The sequence below is a fragment of the Dysidea avara genome, chromosome 5 (assembly GCF_963678975.1).
Source record: "Dysidea avara chromosome 5, odDysAvar1.4, whole genome shotgun sequence".
NCBI lineage: Eukaryota > Metazoa > Porifera > Demospongiae > Dictyoceratida > Dysideidae > Dysidea > Dysidea avara.
In genome coordinates, this window is record NC_089276.1 from 36,314,163 (window position 1) to 36,335,996 (window position 21,834).

A 21,834-nucleotide genomic window follows, 5' to 3' on the forward strand; every position below is an offset into this window, starting at 1 on the left:
GTAGCTATACAGAAAATTATGAGGTATTCATTTTCGAGATTTAATAATTGTCCGCGAAATCCTCGAAATTTTTTATCTTTGAAAATAAGTAGCCCTACGGTAAACCGCGTACCAAGTGTCATTCACTTTTCACTTAAAGTGTTACTGTGCAGGGTCTTTCCAAGGGTTATCTCCTAAATAGGTCACGTGATAATTGTCAGTCAGGTGGAACTTACTTATTTCCATTAATGCACCATGGAGCTTGTGTTTTGGCTTTCATTAATTGATCATTATGCACATACCATAGTGCAACAAAGTTTGTAACAAATTGCTGAAATGTGGTTCGTGGTTTGCTGGTATGAGCTTGTGTCGTGGCTTTCAACTTTGTAACTGATTGCTTAAATGTACATATGCATGTGGTTCGTGGTTGTCAATGATTGCGTATATGAGTTGGGGCTGTTCCACAGAGCTTGCACAATATTCAGTTGTCTGCATCATGACACAAGGTTAAGTGAAACCTGTAAAAGAACAACAGGCACTGAACTTGACCTTAAATTAAACACACATACAACTAATCAGTCACAACTAGGGACCCGTCGATTTCGCCAGCAAAATTTTTGGCATAATGGTTGGGTAAAAGCAATGAGCAAAATGCTGGCATAATAGGTGCAATTTTTGTGAAGTGGACATAAAAATTGCACAAAAGATCGAGATACTCTAATAGAACAGTCAGACACGCTAAAATATCGACAATGCATAGCTAATTGTTACAGGAACAACAAGTGACAATCGAGGTACCCTAATAAAACAGTCACACATGTTAAGCAATATTAGCTGGCTTCTTGCTTTACATGTTAGAAGTAATTTTTGATCGAGATACTCTAATAGAACAGTCACTTTAAGGCGAAACTGTAGCTTTGCACTTGTAAATATTCAATTAACAAAGATCAGTGCTGAGCAAAATTTATAATTCTTGAGCAAAATATGGAGCATAATAGGTGAAAAATAAAAGAATTGTTGGAAAGAAAAATAGGTAGAAAAAAAAGCAAAATAGACTGGTCCCTAGTCACAACACCAAAGACACTTGCTTGGATATCCTCATGGCTTAACTATGGAGTGACATGTGTGATTAACCGGCACTAAACAGTATCTACAGCACAATTTTCTTTTCTGCAAGAACTTTTTAGCACCAAGTAAAGGCACTACCATCTCTCCTACAAGAGCATTTCACAAAAGATGTGATATTAACTTGAGTACAACCAATATGTGGTGCATATTTGTGAACATGTGTGTATAGTGTTTGCACATTTTGTGTGCATCTTGTGCTTGTATATGATGTAAGCGTGTGTTTGTATGTAGTGAAATAAATATAATAGTACAATGTTTGTGATCTCTTTCATAACCCTTAGCAAAGCACCTAACTCTACAAGTGGCAAACCAGGTTGATAGGTCATCCTCATGGCACTATGGCAGTGGTCATATATATAGCAGGTTTTATTCATTGACAAGTACAGAATGATTGATATACTCCAATATAACAGTCAAGCAATAAATACTCTAATAGAACAGTCATTGAACAATATAGCTGAATATTTGCATCTCTGTCTGAAAACACTCCCAGATCCCAAATACAATCCCAAAGTTGCTATTTCAAGATGGTGGCATTCCCCAAGATCACCTAGAAAAGCATGCTTTGCAAATAAATGCTTTGCACACATCTTTGGTTACCCTGACTATAGCCATTATTGCTTGGCATGACCAGTAATTTCCACTGGCCCTTGTCCTAAAAAATAATAATAGCTACTAGAGAAATGTATGTTATATGCTCACCACCTATCAGATTTCTGCTTTGTTGCAACACCTCTACAAGGCAGAATTCATCATACACCCCCATGGTTTGAACATTGAGTCTGTAAATTATATAACTGACAAAAATTAGTGATCCCCAAAAATCAAGAAAAAAGTAAGAAAATAATTATTGGTGTTGTCACCCGTCAATTTCAGTATTTTACAATATTGCATTTCTTATACAAATGTACTAGAAATGCAATATTTATAAATACTGAAATTCAGTGGCGTATCTACACCCGGGCCTGGGCCCTGGTTAATTTGACTTGTGCCCTGTTAAATGCTTTTCACCGTCAGTGTTGAATAACCACAAAACATTAATGATTGTAAAGAATACTTACTCTACGCAGATTTAATTTAATTTAATTTAATAATTGCTTTACAGAATTGGAATTACATACAGTAGAGGCTATAGTGATTACAGAGACATACAATTCTGAAGGACTACCAGTGTCCTGCACTGGTAGCCTAGAGCACTAATTACTTAACTACAAAAACTATACATGCATACATTTATATAATAGTTACAAATAATTATAATTGGTTGGTGCAGGAGTCTTGGAGCAGCGGGTACAAGGACACAGGTAATGAAAAGTACAGGGGGTATTATCAAAGTTAGCTAAAAAATGATTCCATAAAAATGCTTTCAACTTTGGTTTGATTATATCTAGTGATTGAGATAGGTCAATTATTGGTAAAGAGTTCCATAATCTTGGTAAACGATAAAAATATGAGTTCATGATAGGGTTGATATGGGCTGTCTTGGGGTATAACTTTGTGCCAGCAGATCTTGTTGAACCTGTAGTAAAGTTGGTATAGTTCAAGATGTCAAATTTATCTGATGGATTTTTGATGGATTTGATAAAGAATAATATGTCGGCAATTTCGTAAATGTACATTAGTGGCAACATACCAGTTTGTATTAGCCTTGTTTTATAATCTGATTGATAGTTTGATAATATGAATTTAGTGGCTCTTCGTTGGACTTTCTCAAGTGATTCAATGTCTTTTAACAGGTATGGCCTCCACAGTGGGGAACAATACAGTAGCTTTGATCTAACTAAAGTGATATACAGAGATTTTCTGGCCTGGGGACAATTGGAGTCCTTGAAGACCCTACGCAATAAGCCAAGAGATTTATAGGCATTAGAAGAAATCATTTCATAGCGTGCTTGCCATGTTAGGGAATTAGTAAAAATAATCCCAAGGTCTTTACAGCTGGAGGATTCATCAATTGAATGACCGTTGACATGATATGTAGAGTTGAATTTGCGATGGTAGCTCATAAACACAAACTTTGAAAGATTAAATGAGAGAAAGTCGTTAATGGACCAGTTGAATAATGAATTGATGTCTTCTTGGAGATGCTCAATGTCTAATGTTGATGTGATTTGTCTGAATAATTTTGTATCGTCAGCAAACTCAAATAGATCTGATGTGACAATTGATGGGAGGTCATTGATAAATATTAAAAAGAGCAAAGGACCCAGAATACTCCCCTGTGGCACGCCGGAGATAACAAGTAAAGTGCCGGATAGGTGGTTGCCCACAGAAACACACTGGGTTCTGTTGTGTAGATAGAAACTAAACCAATTCCATAAGGTGCCAGTGATTCCCATGTTCCAAAGTTTAACTAGGAGTTCATTATGTGGCACACTATCTAAAGCTTTTCGAAAATCAATGTATATAGTATCTATTTCATCTTTTGATGTTATTAGCTGGTTAAAATAGATAAGTAGTTGGTGCAAGGTTGAAGAATTCTTTTGGAACCCAAATTGATATTGTGTGATACAATTAGAAACTGAGTTAATTATCTTATCATAAATTAGTCTTTCTAAAACTTTGGATGTAATGCAAAGAAGTGAAATGGTAATTTTGTGCAACTTCCATTCAGATGGTATGGTTCCACTGGTAATGCTAGTCATGAAAAGGTGGTGAATAGGTATGGCAAGAGCAAAGGCACAATGTTTTAAAACAGATCCACGTCAAATCAAGCTTTTCTTTCCAGAGAAGAAACAGCGATCTTGAATTGGTTTCGATTGTGGTATTCCCAATGTAAGGCATGTAATAGAAAGAAGATTGCGTGACTACCAACTGCAGCATCGTGACAATGACTGAATGAATGTTTCATAGTGTAGTGAATAGTGCCCATTCAAGATTAACAAAATTCAAATGTGAACAGACGCGAGCAAGTTTTGAGACATGCACCCCGAATGGCTGTGTGATTCCTTGGTAGATGATAGCTAGCTACTGACTAGTCCAAAGGTATGGAGTACTTGTTTAGTCAATGTTTTCATTTATTCTATTTGTAGGTTGACTACTTTAGTCCACAGTTCTCACGTGATCGTATAAGCGTCTGGTGCTTTAAATCCAAGTCTCGAGTATTATGCATTTTGTGTGTGCATGAAGAAGACGATAGTAGTCAACGTTTGTGTCTAGTGATATTAGCTATTTTTCATGTAGTTATTGTAGGTATAGCACATAGATAGTGATGCACAACATATTTAAGATGTTATATTGATGTCCATATGAAGATGGGCATGTGTAACTATGTGGCGGAGTGGCTTGCCCACCCAGTGCTCGGGTAAAGTAAGAAGTCTAGATACACCACTGCTGAAATTGCCAAATGACCACCAATATTTTCCTGATATTCTGATGCTAAATCGTATATTAATAGATGGCTGATAACTTTTGATGCTACTTAACAACACCACTCTTCACTGCTGCACCTTAAATTCGCATTCCCATATGTTTGCAATACTTTATTTTCCTTTTATTAATCATAACGTCATGTCCCTTCTTCTACAGACAAAGTTGGTAATGTTCATCAGACACATGCACCATTTATGACTCTCCTACCGATGATGTATGTATTTTATTCATCCTTGTTCTTGGAAACACAGTTCTCGTGGAAATCACTGCGACACCGTGATATTGTTTATGTTGCTATGGAGTTGTAAAACTCTTATATGCGCGTGCGTTAGATAACTGTTTACACCACTGGGGTACACAGTCTTTGGGGTTTCCCGCTTCTGTGGTGTGGCTAATATATCGACTTACAAGTTTGTAAAAACTACACGTGGTGAAAGTTCACAGTAATGTAAACAAATCGTGCTAGATAAATTCCCCACATTATCCACAAAAATCTATTTAAAACACACAAACTCAGTCTGACGGGCGCAACAGGCATTAAACGAGCCACGCCTACAATAATCCATATTCCTCTGTGGTGCAACATTCAAATTTCAGCTGAAAACTAGTAAAGTGATTATGGCTCTCAACCAGCTAATAGCCTTGGGCGCATTATTGTTGTTGCCTAGCCGTTCCTTCCAGCAACAGTGCTCTACTGCTAGTGATGTCGGACAAGCAGAATGTGTGCTTCTCACCCCGTATTATACCCAATACCAATGGGCCACTTGCTTAACAGAAAATTACATCGTACGTGCGTCAAACTACCGACACGTGTGCCGCTCCAATACAGCCATAAGATGCTATTATCAGTGTATGATTGAGGTTTACGGCTTTGAAGAAGGTGCAGTTTACGGGGATTGCAGTTGCTCACCAGGAGAGGTACTGCCTACTCCAATCATTTTACCGCCGGAGTGTTACAGCCCAAGTGGAGATGACTGCAGTTGGTACAGAAGTTGTTTGGAAGCGCGCTATCCTTGCCAAGGTACAGACGATGGATACGCCATTGAATATGCAGAAAAATTCTGTAACCTGTATGTTGAGAACTACAATGATTTCAGCGAGGACGCCAGAGACTGGATAGATGGTGTGCGCCAATGTCTTCAAGTTAGTCTAGTACGCTATTTGAGACTATGGACAATGGGTAAGACATGCGCCGACATTAGGAGTGCAGCCTTTGAAAGTCATCCTCAGTGCTATTTAAACCCTGCCCCTGGTGTGCCTGGAATATGCCAATTAGACTGTATAGATGCTATAAAAATCTTTGTGCTAGTTAACATTGAGGGAAGGGCTTTGTTTACAGCATTTGTTGAAACTGTATCTCAAATGTGGCGGGTAATAGTAAATTGCCTCAACCCATTGCAACTTCAAGGATGTACCAGAAGTGTAGTAACAACTTTGGTTTTAAGAGTTCCTCAAATACGTCTACCATTGTCGGTTGCTGGTCAAATAGGAAGATACATTTCTACATTCCTTAATTGGGATTCAAATGGTTTTCGCTGGTTCCCATTTGATGATGATGATGATGATGATGGTGACTTGGATAATCGTGGAAAGCGGCAAATCACTACAGATGATACTGAGAACCCTGATACCATGGAGATAAAAATAATTCTTGTTGATGTCAAGGGCTTAAATATATCAAATGGCACCATGTCACAACCACTTTCTGGTCCAACCCTTGAACAGGCAGTAGAAACTTTTACAGAAGCAGTTAGCAATGGGATGCTGTCAAGAATCCCCATCCTTGTGAATGATACTGAAACATCCATCAGAGTGTTGTCTGCTGGTCTATGTGAGGATACTATTTGCAACTTGACAAATGTGACAGAGCTAGCCATTGCTCCTGAAACAACTGGTAGTGCTAAACAGTTACACCTTCATGTGATCACCTTTTTCTGCATAATATTTGCTATATTTACTTTAATGTAGGCTATGTTTGCTTCTTGCATGCACTTTTGGAACAGAGCAATGCATGCATCGCATATGTTTGGACATACATGCACAACAATAAGCTGTGTTTGTATCTTTCTAACATTATAACCCTTGTTACTATCTGATAAAGTTTAAACTAGTTATGTTTAAAGAGCAACACAGTACATAGGTAATGTCCATTAGAAAAGGACAACAAATCAAACAAACATATGCATATATTATTATTTAAAGATCTGTGTGGTCAGTATCACAGCATCCTATTGTAGAGAACGCTTCACTAAAGTGTTGGTTATGTTGACATTTGGAGTTGAAGGAGCTCAGCAGCACTATCCACAGGATTCAGTGTGATGGTGCTGGCAGCAAAAGATTCATTTCAGTGGACTTGTCAAGCATAATTTTTTGATAAGGAAAGTACCGTATAGCCTAACTTACTGCTTATGAAAGAAAACGGGAAAACCTAATCTTCTAGATAACAATAGGGCTAATGGAATATGCAAATGGAACTGGAAATGAAGAAAAGGCCAAGTCATTAAAGTGTCATGCACACAATTTGTACTGATTAACTGAGTTGTGGTTTACACTAAATTCATGAAATACGTATGTACATTGGCTGCTATAAGTCTGGGACAAAGCATTCTTGGCAATCTGATATTTGCGATAAAACTCTATTTATAGTTCAGAAATTAGCACCCCTGGCCTTCATTTGGGGCCATGTGGCATTTGCTAGAAAAAAGCAATGTATATCGCTGTGGTGGTTAGTCTGTAAGCTATACTACCAGTTGATTGTTGAAAATATGTGATGAACTGTATACATGTTAACAGAAAGTCCTGTTTTACTAACTTGCTATCAACTTTTGAAGAGTGAACTTCTGCTTTGGATCAAGGATTTGGCATTGCACCCATTCCTGGATTGATGAATTACACTTGATGGGCGTGGACAAGGCTGTGGTATTGTCAGGTGATTGGATTAATGTTGCAATTATCAATGTTAGCCAATATAATATTGAACAAGTAGTTCAAACAAAATTTCAAGATGTTGGGTATGGGTTGACGATGAGTTGTTAGATTGTTGAAAGTGCTTTCACTCAAGTTATACATGACAGCAACAGAAATCACTGGGTGACAATTAGTAACCTTGCTAGTAGTCAATCTGTGTTGGTTTTTGATAGTATGTTTTCTTACGGCAGCTAACACAAGTGGCCTGTTTACTGCACACCAGCAAATCAGAATTTAACTTGAACTTTGTAGATGTTCATAAACAGACTGGATCTAATGATTGTGGTTTGTTCAGCATTGCATATGCAGTTGCTACTGTGTTTAGGTGAAAACCCTGTTGCACTAGTATTTGACCAACCTAAGATGTGTAGCCATCTCTCATCTTTTATTGAACAGCAATGTTTTTCTATGTTATCAATCAGAGGAAAAAGAAGAAAAATCTGAATGTTAAATATACCAAAGGTTTACTGGATGCCTGGCATGCCACATCAACCTCCAATGACATGTTGTTCAGAGTGTTCAGAATGGTACCATGGGGATGTATGCATTTCTCCAGTTTCTATTGAAGCGCCTTAGGCAAAGAATGTACACTGGAGTTGTCAAAGCTGTGTTGAAACTAGTTAGTGTTTAGTAGCTGTTGCAGTGTAGTCTATCGCTGTACCATTAATTATTTGCTGTACTGCTTTTAATTTAATTGTGTTAATTTACTGTATATGCTGTTACTTTGTCACTTATTTTACTCGATAATGTTGGTGTTATAAACATAATTATTTTATTCAATTTTTGCTGCTAACTGTATTCTTGCTTCCTATAAGATTTTTTTTACTGTGCTATATATAGCAAGGTTAAATCAGACACGCTATATAGCTACCTACATAGTTGAGACTTAGGGACTGGTCCAAGTTGAGAGACACTGAATTTTAAGTTTATTAGTAGCTAATAAATCAGACAAAGCCACTATAGATGATAGCTATAAAGCTGAATGTAGTGTATAGAACTTCCCTTTATAGATTTAGCCGTTCTAGGACGCCCATGGCCACCAAATAATATACTAGTTGATGCGCTGGGGCATGGCTGGGGGTAACGTGTATCTGCTCTGTTCCGTTCCGGAGAATAATGTCACGGAATATGCCATTCCGTTCCGTGCCGTTCCGTGGAATAGCTAATGGTAACCGAAAAAGGATGACAAAATTACTGCTCCGAAACTTCGGGACCTGTTACTATCATCGTGGCCAGACTTACGTCTACGTGGAATATCACTCTCCACAATAAAACGAACCCGGAAGGACATGGGATGGGTATGTACCAGGCCCCACTATTGCCAGATTATTCGCCAAGTAAGTTTCTTGCTTTTTATATCACATGTGTTTTTAAAAGAGCTGTTCACATAGCTAACCTGTAACCCCATTATACCAAAATTGCTAAAGATATAGCTATTATAGTACATTTTTATTATAGCCTTTTCTTTAAACTCTGTAACTTAACAAGAAAAAGAGAATGCTGTGGTGCCAGCAACAATTGCGCCGCAGAGAAGATTTCCAGAACGTTATTTTCACTGATGAAAGTAGCAAAAAAAAAAAATAAAAATTGTTTTGATGTGGCGGCTTACTTTTTTGCTCTTCGTTTCGTTCGAGACTTTCTCCTAAACCGGACACTATTTCATCCCTCTCGTACTCATAAGAACACCAGAGGGTGTACCAGTCGCTTGGTGCTACCAACGGGGTTAAACCGAGGACCTGCGATTTGACCTTTCGTGGGAGAACCCCCAATCAACCAACCAAGCTGACCAAGTTGTGGTACCGTGGCTTTCAAACACTAACGGTACCTTGAAAGGCGAGCTCTGTATCGTACCGAATGTTTTGTTTGTGCGTACCTTACAAGGTGCCATCTGCCCCAGCTGACCTCTGAGCTGACGATGTCAACTAGCCAAGAATCTACTACTATGATGCTTCAACGAACTCCGAGATGGACTCAAGTGTTCCCCTAAAACGGCCTTTGCCACAGGACTCACCTCGTTCAACAAAGCAGCCAAAGAACAAGAAAACAAAGACTGGTGAGTGTATTTGTCCAATATGTATGGATCCCATTGTTGATGCCACTGAAACCAGAGAAGGCCAAGATTCTATATTTTGTAAAGGCCAATGTTCAGCTTGGATACATAGACGGTGTGCTGGCCTATCCAAACCAATATTCAACACAATGACACAGTCAGAAACACCATTTCAATGCCCCCATTGTACCTTACAAAGCCATACCTTTGAAATAGCCAAGTTAAAAGAAGTCATTGAATCCCTCACCAAGAGCATCACTCAATTACAGGTAACCCCTGACAAACCAGCTACAAAAAGTGACAACAAAACTACACTGATGGCTACTGCCTCACAACCAGCTGTGGAGCCCCAAACAACAGCATCTGAATCCACAAAACGAATATCACCTGACCAAAAATTTAACATTGTAATGTACGGAGTTAAGGAGTCTCCTCCAAATACAAACAGACCAACTAGACTAGACCAGGATTTGACTAACATTACTCAAGCATTTTCCCAAACAGATTTACCACTTGAACGAAGTTCTATCAGGGATTGTCACAGGCTTGGAAAATTCAATGAAGCAGCAACCAAACCAAGACCTATCTTAATAACTTTTCTCCGATCAGGCGATGCTTCTTTGGCTTTATCCAAGATAAGCTCATTCAAAGGTCCAGTTCGCATTAAACCTGATCTCTCACCAGAAGAAAGAACTCGGGAAGCAGTACTCATGAAACAGCGTTGGTCCTTAATTCAAAGAGGAGCTGAGAGAAGACGCATCAAGATACGAAATGGAGCTTTATTTGTCGACAACCAATTGTACGGACATCTTAGCGGTTCAGATTTTTGCCGAACTAATTACAACCCCCCACTTCATGTTAATACCTCTACTATCCAAAATTGACTAGATTCATGTAACGTTACTGATATACAAACTAACTATTCTGATCCAGAACAGCAAATCATAATTCCAAATCCTGATTACTTGCCTGCTAATGGTACACTAAATGATTCTCAAGAAGCTAGCAACAAACCTATTCCAGTTCATAAAGAAGGTGCAACCGGTGAAAAACATAACAGTACTAGTGTTGAATTAACCAAGAAATCTGACCTCACATTTTTAAGTTTAAACTGCTGTAGTTTGAGAAGTAACTCTAAAAGAGCAAGATTTTTGGCACTTATTGAAAAATGCAATCCTGACATAGTTTGTGGGTGTGAGTCTCATCTTGACCAATCATATCACACACCCGAAGTATTTCCTGACCATTATAATGTCTTTAGAAAAGACCGCACTGTGGGTGGTGGCGGAGTTTTTGTCTGTGTAAAAAAGAATTTGGTTGCATCAGAAGAACCAATCCTTGAGGTGGAAGCTGAACTACTTTGGATTAAGTTATCTTTATCAAATCAACCTGCCATCCACATAGGTTCATTCTACCGCCCTCCTAATCCTGACTCATATCCCATAGAACAGCTCAGTGTTTCACTAACCAGGTTAAACAATTCAAATACTCCACCAAATATTGTGTTAATGGGGGATTTCAATTTTCCAAGTATCACATGGCACAATGGTTATGGTAACATTGCTACCACCCCCACTTATGGAAATGCTCTAAATAACATGTTTTTGGATGTAATAAACGATAACAGTCTCGAACAATTTGTGCACTTGCCAACCCGCTTAGAGAATACATTAGATCTTGTTTTCTGTACTTATCCAAAAATTGTTAACATTTCTACTGTTCCTGGTATCTCAGATCATGATACGTTAACATTCCATCTTGATATAAATAAGCATGCAACTCCAAGTACAAAGCAACACAAAATTGCTTTGTATCACAAAGGAAACATCGACCTAATTAAAAGAGATCTAGCAACTTTTGCAAATACATTCTTATCAAGTGACCCACATTCCAGACCAGTTGAACAACTTTGGCAAGAATTCAAACAAGCAATCCATGAAGCTGTCTCTAACCATGTTCCTCACAAAGTGAAACGTTCACGCAACAGTTTACCTTGGATTAATAGGCAAATAAAGAAAGATATGAAAGCACACAAAAAACTATACAACAAGGCTAAGAGAAGCAAATTAGAGTCTGATTGGAAAGCTTATTGTGATGCCAGGAACCTAGTCAACTGCAGATTGAAAGAGGCACACAACAATTATTATGCCAGACTATTTGATAGTTCATTCAGTGGGAATCGCTGCCAATTTTGGAAGTATGTAAGGGCCAAACGACAGGATAAACATGATATTCCCACCCTACTTGTTGATGGAAAACCTGTTAATAGTTCAAAAGACAAAGCAAAAGCTCTGAATAATCATTTCCAGTCTGTATTCACAAAAGAAAACCTATCAACAATACCTACAATAAGTAATACTATTAATGCTATACCTGACATGCCTACTCTCTCCATCTCACAGTCTGGGATACAACAACTACTTTCAACACTTGACGAACAAAAGTCTAGTGGACCTGACCTTATTTCACCATACATACTAAAACATTGTGCTAATGAAATTGCTCCAATTTTACAAGTGATCTTTACCCAGTCTTTGTCTACCAGCTCATTATCGAGTGATTGGCTATCAGCTAACATTTGTCCTGTGTATAAAAAGGGTAACCGCAGTAGTGCCATCAATTATCGACCTATATCGTTAACATCCATTTGTGCTAAGACTATGGAACACATTATTTACCACTCCATTATGAACCATCTTAACCAACACAACGTTTTAATTGAAAATCAACATGGCTTTCGATCACAGCACTCCTGTGTCACTCAACTCATCACTTTGACTGAAGACATATCCTACGCTCTTGACCATCAAAAGCAAACTGATATAATCCTTCTAGACTTTTCTAAAGCATTTGATACAGTTCCACATCAACGACTTCTGACTAAATTAAGGCATTATGGAATTAGCAACAGTACTCTTGCATGGATTGAATCCTGGCTTACTAGACGTTCACAATGTGTAGTTTTGGACGGTGAAACCTCAAACCCTGTACCTGTTTTGTCAGGAGTCCCTCAAGGAACTGTCCTGGGTCCCCTGATGTTTTTACTGTATATAAACGACATAGCAAATGATATTGATTCTCCTCTTCGGATGTTCGCAGATGATTGTTTACTTTACAGAATAATCAATAGCAGAGAAGACACCATCCAGCTCCAACAAGATCTGAATAAGTTATCTGAATGGGCTAACACCTGGCAACTGAACTTTAATGTCATCAAATGTGCTGTAGTGCAATGCACAAGGAATACTTCACCCATCACACATAATTACATACTGAAAGGCCATATATTAGAAACATCTGAGCAACACTCTTATCTGGGCATCTTAATTAACAAGTCACTATCCTGGTCTTCACACATATCTACCATAGCAGCCAAGGCGACAAAAACCCTCAACTTTTTGAAACGTAATCTTAGTAGTTGCTCACAAAGAGTTAAGAAATCTGCATACATCACAATGGTGAGGCCACAAATGGAATATGCATCAGCTGTGTGGGATCCATACTACAATTCACAAATTCAGCAATTAGAGAAGGTACAACACCGTGCAGCCAGATGGATTTATAATGACTATAGTAGATTTAGCTCAGTTTCAGCAATGTTAAACGAATTATCCCAGCCATCTCTTGAGACTCGTCGCAAGATATCTAGATTACAAGTCCTGCACAAGGCACTCCATCACCAGCTTGCCATCTGCATATTACTTACCATCAACGAGAGAAACTAGATCATACCATCCATTGCATCTCATAATTCCATCATCATCCACCAGATCATATCAGAGTAGCTACTTCTCAAGAACTGTTAAAGAATGGAACACCTTGCCTGTTAGCATCATTGAAACGTCTGATCCAGATTCGTTCACATCACTTTTACAATCATATTACCACACTAGTACTAGCTTGTAATTAGTTGAACAATTGGTTTACTGTATGTTAAGTTAGAACTGTTTTTTTTTGTTGTTTTTTTTTTCCTGAGCATACCAGCAGGGCTGACTGCTCAGTACAAATAAATAAAATAGCATTCAACTAGAGACACATGCAAAGCTATGTTTTCGAAAACGTAAACAACCAAGGAAGCTGAAGCCAAGAGCTAAACATCCTGTTAAGCTACATATTTGGGGTGGCATTTCTTGTCGCGGTGCCACAAAATTATTATGTTTTCAGGCATCATGAATGCTGAGAGACTTGGCCAGATTCTTGAAGCTGGCCTATTGCCATTTATTAGAGATAAATTTCCTGATGGTCATCGTCTATATCACAATAATGACCCTAAACATGCCAGTGGTCATATTGAGAAGTTTTTCTCCAGAAATCATGTAAAATGGTGGCCTATGCCACCTGAATCCCCAGACCGCAACCCAATACAGCTGATCTGGAGATCACTTAAACAGTATTTGCGTCAATCTTACAAGCATTACTGAATTAAAGAATGGCATACGGATGTTTTGGAACACTTTGCCACCTGACATATGTCGAATAGGCACCGGCCTATTATGCCCAACATTTTACCTATTATGCATTTGAGCATTGCCCAAAAATTAAGCCTATTATGCTCAAAATTATGCTTTCAATATCAAGATTGTGCTCTAGAACTGACTGTTTTATTAGAGTATATCAGCCTTTCCTGACTGCTCTATTAGAGTAAGTGACTGCTCTATTAGAGTATCTCGATCTTATTTCTGCAGTGTGAATAACCAACAAAGAAACGGATTAATAAGTTATATTACATGTTTTTAAATATGAAATGCACTAATAATACTATTGGTAGTGAATATTTGCCTTCTTTCAGGCGCGCGTATTGCGCATTTAATTAATTTTTCAAACATCGTCCGCTTGATGCTTTTGGTCACCTCTTATGCTTTAAATTATGCTGGCATAATCGGCCAGTGCCTAATGTCAAAAATACATACAGCACCTGAAGAAGGTGATCCCCAAGATTGTCGCAGTAAATGGACAATCTACTGCGACAATCTTGGGGATTAATTACTGCGACAATCTTGGGGATCACCACCTTTCTGTCTCCATCTGAGCCATGGTACTGAAAAAGTTTTCCACCCTATAAATGCCACCCTTAGTGGATCTAAGGCCGGCTTTTTTTCTCCGTCAACAGTTGATCCGTTAACATTGGAATTAATGAGAGTGTCTTCATCAAATAGTTTAATGCGACCTCCCGAGCGAATGACCAACTGTTTTGAGTTTTAATGAATACTGTGAGCAATTCATCTGTGCTAAGGTATTTCTCTGTTCTCTCAATTTCAGTATCATGCTAGAATTGATTTAATGATTACATGTAACCGCTGTAATATAGTATATCTCACTTCATCATTGTTGGTTGCTTCCTCATTCGTTGTGCTTGTGTTAACAACACTGTCACTGGCTGTAGTAGTAGTGACTGTAATAACACTGCCAGGAGCAGTGATAACATCATCAGGGGCTGTAGCAGTACTAGTGGTGATGTCAAAGGCTGCAGTAAATACAAAACAACTGAAAATGCTTTAGCTACCTAGGAAGAGACACTTACAATCTGTCACATTTTGATACAAATGTGTGGAATTCACATGGCTTCCAGGTGTAGCATTTGTAGCACCTGATGGAACCATGATGGTGTGCAGTTGCTTTGCCATTTGGGTTGAAATGTCTTTAAATTGCCCCGCCATCCAAGTTTTCTGTAATGTATTCTAGTGAAATACATACCATGAACAAATCACTGTTCTTTACCTGCTCTTCGAGCTTTGCCACAATTGTAGCCTTTAAGTCTTCTTGCTGTAAGGACATTCAACAATAGGTCAACATCATACATGGATAAAAGACTAAAACAGACAGTGTTATTTGTTTTGGATTAAAAGTTACAAGATCAAAAGCTCATGGAACGTAAAAGAAAGTGTAAACATATTAATAGCTTGAAATTACTAAGCTACAGTGTATAAACATTTTTTGTCTTTCTGATACGAAGCTTTGAATAGATTCCGATTACATTTATGTACTGGGTTTACAATTACTCTACTGTAACAAAAGTATATTTGGATTGATAGTGTAAGTGGCCAATTGAATTGGTATGCAAATTATTGGTTTGTAAGTTTTGTACAGAGACTACAGAGATATTAACATTTGAAATGAATGCAACACATTAGAAACCTCTTTTGTAGTCACTCTGTGTTGTCACCTGTATTTACAACCAAGTAAAAGACCTCACGTTGATTGAAGATTTAGAAAATATTGTGGCCAGTTTAGTGTCTTTCTGGTCCAAATATTAAAGGCAACTTGTGTTAGTACAGTCATACAGATCTGGTATATTTTAGCACTTGTAGCTACTAAATTAACATGAAACAGTGGGAAAGCCATTGAAATTTTATAACTTACACTGTACACAACACACTGTAGTTCAAGGATGCAGACCCTAAAAGCTACACACGAGTTCAGATTGCAATTGAAGGGGTCAAGCATCCTCCACTCACAGCTACAAGCTCATAAAGTGGGACTGTAATGTCACCAATTATACACTGTATGAGCCTCCAAATATATACACTAGGGGTCAATTTATTATGAGGGAAGCAAGCACTTACCAAGCTGTAAATGCAACACTGAGTGATAGTATGGGTTTTTGTTTATGTCCCAGTAATCAAGAAGACATAACACATGAATTGTTAATTTTATGGGGTAACAAAGTAAAAACATGGCCACTATGATATGGCTGAAAGCTGTTTCTTTACACTTGGACCAGTATGCATGTAAGTACTTAGAGTTTGTGTTTCTATACTCAAAGGCTGCTTACAAGACAAGTTTTAAAAAACACAACCACTCAAAGATCATCATCCTGTTAGCTGGATTTTATGCATACCTAACCACTAACACAAGTAACCATACATATTATCTCTTCACGTTCTTATTCACACATAAGTATAAATAATGGCTAAAACAACAGGTACACCCTAATTTTGTAGACAAGGGCTGGAAGTTTGGCTGATACAAAGACAGCAATCACAGTGTAAGTGATCAGTAAAATAGCCCATGAGGTCATGATGATGCTTGCTTGATTCAATGTTTCATAGTTGCTTTTTTGCTATAATTATACACATGTTTGCTACAATATAATCTATATGCAGTAAGACATAATTCCTATAGTTTTGTGAAATTACTTTTAGTTCTACAGTATTCTTAGTTTAAGTGTTAAGACAAATTCAGTTATGGAAATAATGTCGGCTATTGATTTGATACTATAATATTAATCGGACCATCACACACCTCATTTGGAAACTGGTGAATGATTTTTGCATCACGTCTTGGTGGCTAATCATCTATGATCACATGGATAGGTTTTTTAACAACCTAAACTTGTAAATTGTACATTACACACAATGCAATCATGGATTATGCAATTCATACTTCTTCATTTTCTTCTTCCTCAAATTCACAACTCTCATCACTATTACTACAGTCCTCAACCTGCAAGAGGCAGTGAATTATGTATTAAGAGTTCATAATATTTGTGTGGGGGAGAGTGTCTAATGGGAAGGTACAGTACAAACATTGTACTGGAATACTAAACTGGACTGGTGTTTTTTTGATTTTTGATTGCATTATTCACCACTTTTATTAGGCATATTGGCTACTACATTTTCTTCCACTAGTCATAAGTGAGTGTGACACGTCCCAAGGTTATTTCATTAGTTTAGTGTATTAGTTCCCTATTGAAAATTCATGCAATTATTATAGAAATGTCTCCTTGGTGCCTTCTCTACCAAATAATTCTATAAGAATTATGCACGTGTATAATGATACTAATTAAGCCAACATGTGCATAAACAAGGTAGTGGCATGGCACACATACATACTATACAACTCACCACTTATATGATTATAACAATGTAGCAGCTACTTGTACAGGTGCAATTACAGTAGTTGATATACACTGTATTTCATTTCAACATACACCCTGTATAGTTCCTTCAAAACTTTTACACTGTGTCTTCAAAGATGAGAATTAAAACATTTGCAACATATACACATTCAGCTTTGAAACAGGCACTCTGCAATAGCCTGGGTGCTTTGGTGGAGAATGTACCAAATTGGCATTAACTGAGGGAAAAGACAACACAACCCTGTACCCTGGATTGTAAAAATGCAATCAAAAACCAAAAATATCAGTCCAGTAGTCCAGTCCAGTACTTGTATCTTCCCATGTCTAACTGGAGTTATCACTTGACCTCCTCAGCACATCATCACCACCTACAGTATCATCGCTTATCCACAACTCTCTATCATCAATAAAAGCATTGTAGAGGTGTACTTGAGCAAAAGTAAACTTGTATATAGCAGTGACTTTATACGGGCTATACAGGGAGTTAGACACTCTCCTCTGTAAATAATATTTAAGAACTCTAAGTATGCATAAACAAGTTATACTGTTGTACATCTAAAAACCAGATATCTAGCGATTGGGGAAATTATAATTCGGTGATTCACCAATTCATAACTTTTTTTTTTTTTTGCTAAAATTTGTTGATACGTATATACGGTTTACAGGTACAGAGAAAATCCCTTTTTGTGCTATGAACAGATGGTTCAAACATGCCAATACAAGGATTTCCCAACAAAACTATGAATGTACTAGTTTCCATCTTGTTTCACTACTTTCTATCATGGAAACCCTATACTTCATTTCTACAAGTTAACTGTTACAGTAGTGGCACAAATATGTATAGTTATCTCACACATACTAGCGTTAATTCAGTGACTGATACTTCAGCTGAAGGTGGAGAATTTCCAATGTACAGTTCAAAATCATGCTGAAACAAGAATACTCATTCAATTAGCGACAGATTATTGAGCAACAAAATGATCTAAAAAGACTTTTCCACTTCATCATTATATGTGACCAGATTTTACAGAACCGATCCAAATCGCACATCAGGCAAAATCAAACTAACACCACCAGTGGATAGCTACACTATCGCACTACAAGTTTTGACCCTCAGCACTACTCAAACTACACGAGGCTGGTTTTTACACACGTCTTTTCTGGGTGGTGTGGAGTACTCAAATGGCGGTTTCAGGCCTTGTGAAGGACCTGGTTTGGAAAGAGTCGGTGGTTTACTGGTGGACAGCCTTGTAATGTTGGCCAGACGTGTTCTCTGTTGATTTTGCTACATATCAGCCACTAAGGAGCCAGCACAGCCCTGTAATCTCGTGTCTGGACTCCAATCGTGGTATGCCTCCATTTTGAGGTCTATCTCTATCTCTTGCCCTCCCCGCCACCCCCCAGCCTCCACCCCTTTGTGAGCACTCGTGATACTACTTCGCTCGTCCAACTGCTCAGATTTTCTATCTTATTTGGCGGGAAACTGTACAAGCAGCTACAAGTACTGGAAGTGGCTTGAAAGGTAACAGATTGATGCATCTTTTGTGTAAATTTCATACATGTGCTTGCTATCCTTGGAGAGTTATGCTGGCTTCAATTCTTTAAAACCATTTATCTCGGAACTTCTAATGTGCGATTTGGATCGTTTTTCCAAAACCCAGTCACATAATTATGTCAAAACATTTTTTCTGTTTCATTACAAGCAAACAGTACCAAATGTTGGTCAAAGTCAGTGAGACTTTTTAAAGATAATTTATTGACCACAGTAATATGAGTGTGGCCTGTATCTGAAAATTACAGCTGTGGCACTGTGAACAACACTCTGAAACAATTCATCACCATCACAATCCGTGTAGGTAACTGTACAGTATCTTCAAACTGTTTTACCTGGTGAGACACTTGGTCTTCACACTGCTATAGCACTTTTCTACTTTCCCATGAGTTAGAGAATAGCATTGTAAATAGGAATACCTTTCACTGGGATATACAGTTACAGTAGCATTTGTAACTTATGACTGTTTAATTAGGTGCCTGTAGCCCTGTATATAATATATAGTTTCATTTTTCGTATTGTTCCTGTAAAAATCAATTATTCTATTTCACCATTTTGTAGCATTGCAAAAGTTTTTGGCTTCTACTGTATAACTAAAATTTACTCTTTTTGGCTATTGAGACTTGGAGACAAGAAAAAATGGAATTTGAAAAATGCAATAACACATTCAGATCCCATCACGTATGTAATTACCTCTACAAGCATTGCCATAAGTGTTATATGAGAAAACACCACAAGGATACGATAAAAGGCACAAGGTAGTTTAATGCCAAGTTGGAATACCAATTCAAGATAGCACACAAGTGTTGTATCAATACTGAATCTTCCTGTAAAGTTAGCAATGTGTAGTTGATTTACAGGTAAAATTACAAAGTGCAAACAGCAAGGTAAGCTTATTATATATAAATGTTACTAATGGTTTTTAAGCAACAGAGTCAGGAAGTGATTAAGTTTGTGAATCTGTCAAAATTTATCCAGTAAATTTAGCTTGTTGATCACAATGTCAGATTATTGGGTGAACAAGCAAATCCACTAAAAAGCAGTGATGGTGACCATTGAGTTATACAGAGATTCATAGAATATGGGTAGGACAGGTGACCACATAATTATACAGACCACAATGCATACATTTGTATGGGAAAATATTTGGGCCCTCATGATAATGATTATACAAAGGTGACTACAGGTAGTGGTTTATCGTTGATGGTATAGTAGGATAACCAATTTTTTAATACCAGCAAGTTTATACACCTATCATTTAATACAAAATTCCCTACATCATACTTCATAGACGACACTATAATCGAAACTAGTAGTACTCACCGTGACCTCGGTGTCATTTTATCAACTGATTTATCTTGGAAAAATCATTATAACCATATATCAGCTAAAGCCTATAGAACCCTTGGACTACTGAGACGTACCTTCAGCCACTCAGTTGACATTCCAACCAAGAAAACTTTGTATTTAGCATTAGTTCGATCACAATTACTTTACTGTTCTCCTTTATGGCACCCCTACCTTATTTGCGACATCTCTGCTTTAGAAAGAATCCAACGCCGGGCAACCAAATTTATTCTAAATGACTATGTAACCGATTACAAAACACGTCTTATCAAACTTAACATACTACCACTGATGTACACCTATGATCTTTATGACATACTTTTCTTCGTAAAATCAATCCAGCATCCATCTAATCATTTCAATATCAGTAACTATGTCAACTTTTGCCGCAATCCTACCAGATCCTCCACCAGTAACAAGCTTCAACACAATTTTACATCATCCAACAAACAAAGTAACTTCTACTTTAACAGATTACCAAGAACCTACAACAGTCTACCAGTACTTGACTTAAATCAACCTTTTTCCACCATTAAATCACAGTTATTCAAGATCTTTTGGCAGCATTTTACAAACAATTTTAACTCTGACAATCCTCACAGTATGCACTTTGTTTGCCCTTGTAGTACCTGCTCCAAGTCTCCTCGCCCACCAAACTTCAGCAGTAATTAATTTTTTTTTTCTTCTCGCTCTCTCTTAAAATAAGTACTTAGCTATATAAGTAAGTTTATTATTAAATACACATGTAAGTTAAAATTATAGGATAGTTCAACTATATACCAAATGTAAATGTATGTAATAACCTTAGCCAGCTAACTTAATTTCATTGTAATTTTATACATTCAATTGTAAAATTAATGTAAGTTGTACATATACTTTTTCTGGCTGTGGGCACCAGTTGCCCACAGACCATTAATGCAGGTCTTGCCTGCATTAAAAAGCAGTTAAAATTAAAAAAAAATAAAAATAAAAATAAATGATTTGGACAAGTGATCAAGAAGGATGTTTGGTTCAATAGACAGTGGCCTCATTAAACAGGTGGCTATACATTAGGCGGCAGAGTGGATTATAACGGTTAGCCATCGGACATTTACCGACCAACTGGCTCGAAGACCACCCAATTATGTACTGAACCGGTCAAGGATGGCCGACCGATTTCTGCTAGAAAAGATCGATATACTCTAATAGAACAGTCAGCGACTCTAATAGAGCAGTCAAACAGCTTTTAAAAAGGTGTACTTAAAAGGTTTTTAAAAGCGAAAAAAAAAAGTTGTCTGACTTAGGGAACTGAACCTGCACCTTTCAATGAAGTACAATCTGCACCATTCTACCACATGCGCACACATTATTTTAGTGGCTTCTAAAGGGGTTTTAAATGTCCTGCAGTTAAAACATCACATTGGATAATTTCATATCAAATCATCGTAATCAGATTTATTATGTATGTGGTTTAACAATGTAACAGTTCATGGCTGCTGAAGAAGTTTTGGGTATCAAAATACTCACATCCAAGCTTTAATTTTTTTCAGGGGTATGCCCCACTTGGCATGCTTACGCATACTGCTAAGCATTGCCATACAA

At 37.6% G+C, this 21,834-nt stretch overlaps 1 protein-coding gene across 1 annotated transcript; it reads right to left on the minus strand.

Moving 5' to 3' along the window:
* Positions 1–14,576: 14,576 nt before the first annotated feature.
* On the minus strand, positions 14,577–15,271 carry LOC136255232 (uncharacterized). The gene is made up of 4 exons (XM_066047958.1): positions 15,215–15,271; positions 15,018–15,162; positions 14,815–14,960; positions 14,577–14,762 (listed from the first exon to the last, which is right to left on the minus strand). The coding sequence occupies exons 1-4, from the start codon at positions 15,269–15,271 to the stop codon at positions 14,577–14,579; spliced, it is 534 nt and encodes a 177-aa protein (XP_065904030.1).
* Positions 15,272–21,834: the final 6,563 nt, after the last annotated feature.

Bases quoted from the DNA above. Each gene is read 5' to 3' on its own strand.
- LOC136255232 (XM_066047958.1), bottom strand. From the start codon at position 15,271: ATGTCCTTACAGCAAGAAGACTTAAAGGCTACAATTGTGGCAAAGCTC. The intron at 14,961-15,017 runs GTAAGTGTCTCT...TATTTACTGCAG, and splicing joins GTATCAAAATGTGACAGATT to CCTTTGACATCACCACTAGT. The intron at 14,763-14,814 runs GTGAGATATACT...AATCAATTCTAG, and splicing joins AAGCAACCAACAATGATGAA to CATGATACTGAAATTGAGAG.